Genomic DNA, 5,568 nt, shown 5'->3' on the forward strand with positions numbered 1-5,568 from the left:
TGCAATATATGTATGTAGTGTACTGTATTACATACTGTACTACAATGTAATGTAGTACAGTATGTAATATATATTCTTTTTTTGTGCCTGTGTGCTAGTGGGGAGATTTCCCCTCATTTCCTGTCCCACAACAACACAGGAAGTGAGCTCCTGCACTGGTGACAACTGTACAATTTTGAATTACCCGTCACCTTCTGTCCAAGTGACAATGGCCATTGTAGCACGAAGGGGGTATAACATAGGGTGACCCTTGCAAGTTTAAAGCACCATCATCTTTATTTGGTCCTGTGACCTTGTGTCTCTCCTCCAGATCATCCTGCACTCCATGCACCGCTACCAGCCACGCTTCCATATCGTCCGAGCTCAGGACGTCTTCAGCCGCCGATGGGGAGGGTGTTCGTCTTTCACCTTCCCAGAGACCCTCTTCTTGACCGTCACCGCCTACCAGAACGAAAAGGTGAGATTGGGGGGGCGTTGGGGGTTCAAGGGAGCCCTAAAGACCTGGAAGTAAAGAGAAATCCAACCCATGGGGACACCCCAATCCCTCCGCTTGTTATTGGTCTATTACACACTTTGTTTAACAGTACCAAGCCCTGAGCCCTGATGAAGGAGGACCCTTTGAACCCCCAAAAACGGATTGGCTTTTTTTTTTTTTTAAGCATGTATTTATTTATTAAGTTTCACAGAATACATCTCAGATAACATTGTACATATCACATATAATGTTGTTTCCTCATGTAGCCAGCCGGCTACACGTGGTATGACATAGATACACATTCTATTTATAAACATATTCATATTCATATTCTGTCATTTCCTTTTTGAAAACAGGTAACGTAGGTAAAACAAGTAAAACACTCAGTTCTTGATAAACAGTTTGTCATAGTACACGTTATAATTCTAACTTTCCTTGGATACTAGCCCCTAGTGGTAATGACCATCATAAAAGTGGGCGGGAAAGGAAAGGGAAAATGTAGAAAATATAAAAGGAAAGATGGTGTTGATCCCTCCCACCTGGTAACCGTTTATCTGTGGGTGACGTGTGGGGAATAATGGCCCCTTATGTATGATAAGAGCGGTAAGTGTGGGTGGGACAAAATAGGGAAGGTATTGGCATTACCAGGTAATGTGTAGACTAATCATTACCAGGTTACTGTAGGGGGGTGAGGATTGGCTTTTAAAGATATGAGTATGATTTAAAATTAAATCTGGACTTTATACCTACTGCTTTTGGTTCTATTTCCTTCTTGCACACCCAGAAAATTACTGGTGCCTGTGTCCCCATCAGGAAGACTTACTCTCACTTCCTGTCCAGGTGACAGGTATCAAATAGAACAGGAAGTGAGATGAAAAATCATGAAGAGCAAAGCCAGCATTTACAACCAGTCCAACCAGTCCGAAAAATTTCCTCAACACAGAGAGTATTTAAAACACAACAGGAGGGATAACCTCCCACCCACACCCCTTATCTAAAACTGAAGAAAAGTTTTTGTGGTAGTCGGGCTTTAGTCCCTCTGTAAAAAGTTTGATGAGGTCACAAAACTTTTGGATGAATTTCTATGAGCGTTTTGGAGACACTTTTCTATCTTTCTTGTTTGCAGATCACACAGCTGAAAATCCAGACCAACCCGTTCGCAAAGGGGTTTCGGGAAGACGGATTGAAGACCAAGAGGTGAGGGCGCCCCCTACAGTTGGTACAGCCGCACCCAGGGCCATCCCTATAATGGGGTAGCATGAGGCTGGCGGTATATCTTTGGGTAATGTAGGGGGGGACTGGTTTCCTGATGTTAAACAGGACACTCTGGCCGTGGTCCCGCCTAGCTCCTGGCAACCACGCCGGCCAGAGCAGGGAGTGATGCACAGGCAAGTACCCCAATCCCACCTGCTCCCCCCTCCCTTTAACTCCACCTCAGGCAGCGAAAAAGGCTAGGGACACCCCTGGCCGCACCACACATTTCCTCCAAAGATCTTTCCAGCAACAATGTGCAAAGCGAATCATGAACAAGACTCCGAAAGTTCTTTTACAAGTAAAGGAGAACTCTAGCTACAGGACTCAAAACATACATTGGAATTGTTCAACCTTCTGAAGAGTAGAGCAATATTTACACTCCATCCTTCCCTTGCCGTGCTGTGTGGCTGCATTGCAAAAAGGGGGCGGAGATACGAAAACATTACGTTGGAGTTCCCAGAGTCGGAATTTAGCATGAGAGTCAACACGCCAAGGCAATCTACACATGAAAATAATGAAGTATATCTGGGCGGGGTTCATTTTGATCTAAACATAGAAGCGAGTGTCCATTGTTCCCTCCCTGTCCTTATGTTGCACGTTGAAACAAAAGTAATAAAACTCAACCTTTCATTACAGAGATCGCACAAGCAGAGCCAAGAGGAAACCAACCAACACAGAACAGGACGAGGAGTCCTTCCAGCCAGGTAGGCACTTCACATACTGCACTCCATTCCCAGGTATGGATAGGGGCAGAGCCGTAGCTAGCTCCTTTTGCGCCCCGAGGCAAGAACAGAAAATGATGCCCCCCAACAGATGTGTGATGTCATCAGACGCTGCACATGTGCGGCATCATGTGACATCACACACGCCACCTCCAGGATGGAAGGGAGCAGTAAGGAAGCGCTGTCACTTCAGGATGGCCGAGCAGTGAGGAAAGAGCTGCCCGGCTGTCACATCCTGGCCGAGCAGTTCTCTCTCTCCTCCTCTGTCCTCAGTGATCCTTTTCTCATCGGATGCCCGCTGCCTCTGCCCATACAGGCGGGGGAGAGCAGCAGGGATCCTAGGAGAAGCTGGAGACTGTGCCACGTCTCTTATCTCTGCCGAGCTGCCGCTGTATTGGAGCCCGTGCTCGCCATGGCAACATAGGCGAGGGGGCGCAGCCAGGCCGGCCCCGGCTGTGCCCCCTCTCGGCTGCACCCCCGAGGCGAGTGCCTCACTCGCCCCATGGTCGTTACAGCCCTGGATAGGGGAGTGAACTGGTGAAGGGGGGACAAGGGATCCTTGACCAGGTCACTTCAATGCCAGCAGATCTGCAAATAATGTACCTTGTGAAACCAATCGCAGAGTCAGACTCAGCAGATCGGCAATGGAGAAAATGTTGGCATGTGTAAGGGAAAGAGGTGCTAGATCCTTGCTGCTCCTTGCTGCTTTAGGAGACACACATTGTAAATGAATCTGTTCTTCAGGATGCTCAGGGTGTTCTTGAAGAGCTTGCTTGAACCCAGACAGGGACACTCCAAGCCAAATGTGGGGTCCAACGTAGATACGAATGGAAAAAGGACAGACGCGGGCGCCATTGTTTCAGACTCAAATTGTGCGGCTGCCCCATCTGTCCTTTTTCCAGTGAGGAGAATGTTGACACTGTTGTTGCTCAGGAACTCTTAGATGGACATACACAGCACAGTTTGCCAACTCCAAAAACAGAGTGAATATTAGAAAATCAGAATGTTGTGTTGTATTGTATGGTCTGTGTGTTTACTCACCGTGTGTCCCATCTTCTCTGTTGTTTCCTTCACCAAACCTCTGTGCTCTAGCTGAATGTAAGAGACCCCTGTACTCGGGACCCTGCGACTCCACCCTGGACATCAGTGGTGGCCTGGCTCTCCCACTCCCCAGTCCTGACTGCTCCTTCCACCCCATCACACCCCCTAACGCAACACCGCCTGCCGCTGAAGCCACGGAGCCCTCGCCAATGCCTATTACAGCCAATCAGGACCAAGGAGCCAGGCTAGACATGAACCCCCAAACTACAGAGTCCTATCTGCCTCCAGAGAGACAGTCCTACACAAAGATGCCATCAGCGGGAGTTGGCAACATGTACGCATGGTAAGTAGTATTTTACTTCTGAAGCACCGAAAATGTCTATGTTCAATCTGTTGGGGTCCAGTTCTGCTCAAGTCCACCCTTGAATATTCCAACTCTTCCTGTAGAATGCTTCGTGATGCAACATTAACTAACAATATAGCATGAAGAGTGGGAGCCTCTCATAATAAGAGTAGCAGAAGCACAGACCTTGAAAAGTCCAGTGAAGATCACCATATTTTAGAGAAATAAGTAACAGCTGGTTCCACTTTCCATCTTCTGCCAATCTCGACCCTGAAGTCATTGGAAATTGGTATAGGAAGTCAGGTTATGGACGTGGGTCAATGGTAACCAAAAACTCTCCAGTAAAGTACTGTGAAGTTCAGCACTTCCTTCTTATATGGATAGGTAATAAGATATCATCATAATTCCCTCAAAAGGGGTATATTCCACATTTCAGGAGACATTGGATAGATTCCCTTATGTCCCAGTTGGCATCTGTGCACATGGGAGGTGATGGCCAGTGAAGAAGCCTAGGTTGAAGGGCCATTTTTTGGTGACATGAAGATGCGTTGGGCTTGTTAAACCCTATCAGTACAAGATTTAGATACCATGGAGGTTACAGAGCAGAACCTGAGCAACAAGGTAGTGAAACCAGCCAGATTATCATAATAAAAATCCTTCAACTAAAGTCTAGGACCCAATTCTTCAGAACTCATGTCCATATCTTGTGCTCATGAGATCTAAAGTCCTTCCTATGTTCTATCTGTGCTAGCTGTAAAAATTGTAACAGTAGAATAATTTGCATGTCTCCACCCAGCCACCAACTGGAGAGCCAAAAATTGCCCATTTCTCTTGCATTGAAGCCTTTGTATAGCTTTAGATTTTAATGGTTGACTCTAATTACATGATTTCTTCTTCCACCAGCCAAACGGAACCTACTGTCGCTCAGGGCCAGGTGGTCTCTCGTCCACCAACCATGCAACGTTTCCCCTCACCGTTTCAAACCTCCCAGGACACCGCTCCGCTCTATGACGGCCAACCAGATTTTAGGCTTTATGGGCAGGAAATGAGCTGCACAGGAAATTATGGCCCCCCAACCTGCTCTGTGACCCCTCCTGGAGCAGAACATGCATCTAGCAGAGATTACTCCAAAAACTCCGACGTACGTTTTCAACACTACCTCCCAAATTCCGGGCCCAAGCCAGGACTGCAGTTTTCAGGGGCTCAGCTTCAACGCCTCTACACAGGGGGAGGCTGGATGTAAAATCCCCCGTAAGAGACCCTGACATACCAGCACTGTAAGAAGGACTTACAAGGCAAAAAAAAATGGAAACTCAACTACAGAAGAGACGATATGGCTTTTAATGTGTCGGGTACAAAAGGGCACGAAGTCTTGAAACTCTAGGGCTGTGCCTATAGACCAACCTTATTTCCCATGATGCTATTGTGCTCACTTGCCCCCCTACATTCACATCACCCATTATTAATAAGAAGACAAGTCCACCTCTTATGGCTTGTCACCATTTAAGACAAACATTGACAAACCCAAGAGCTGTAAGAACCTCAAGGAGAAGGTTCACTTTTAATACGAGTACTGCATTCATAGGCATATCTTATTCCTGAACACCAATAAGATGTTCACCTGAGATGAAGGTGAAGAGCCTTGATTTTTATACGATGGAAGGTAAAAATTTACACAAGTTGGGAGGCAGAAACAATACAAAATTGCTTAGAGGGAAACTGTACTGAAAACC

At 46.8% G+C, this 5,568-nt stretch overlaps 1 protein-coding gene across 1 annotated transcript in view; it reads left to right on the forward strand.

The window, feature by feature from the left end:
• Positions 1-5,078, forward strand: part of TBX6 (T-box 6) — a 12,158-nt gene extending 7,080 nt beyond the window's left edge. Inside the window, exons 4-9 of the mRNA XM_018559120.1 lie at positions 270-457; positions 1,602-1,672; positions 2,366-2,433; positions 3,361-3,363; positions 3,544-3,835; positions 4,739-5,078. Of these exons, the coding sequence (XP_018414622.1) occupies positions 270-457; positions 1,602-1,672; positions 2,366-2,433; positions 3,361-3,363; positions 3,544-3,835; positions 4,739-5,078 (962 nt within the window). The remainder of the gene's footprint in view (positions 1-269; positions 458-1,601; positions 1,673-2,365; positions 2,434-3,360; positions 3,364-3,543; positions 3,836-4,738) is intronic.
• The last annotated feature ends 490 nt before the right edge of the window (positions 5,079-5,568 follow it).

The sequence above is a fragment of the Nanorana parkeri genome, unplaced genomic scaffold, assembly GCF_000935625.1.
Source record: "Nanorana parkeri isolate BGI_ZX_2015 unplaced genomic scaffold, ASM93562v1 scaffold379, whole genome shotgun sequence".
Lineage (NCBI taxonomy): Eukaryota > Metazoa > Chordata > Amphibia > Anura > Dicroglossidae > Nanorana > Nanorana parkeri.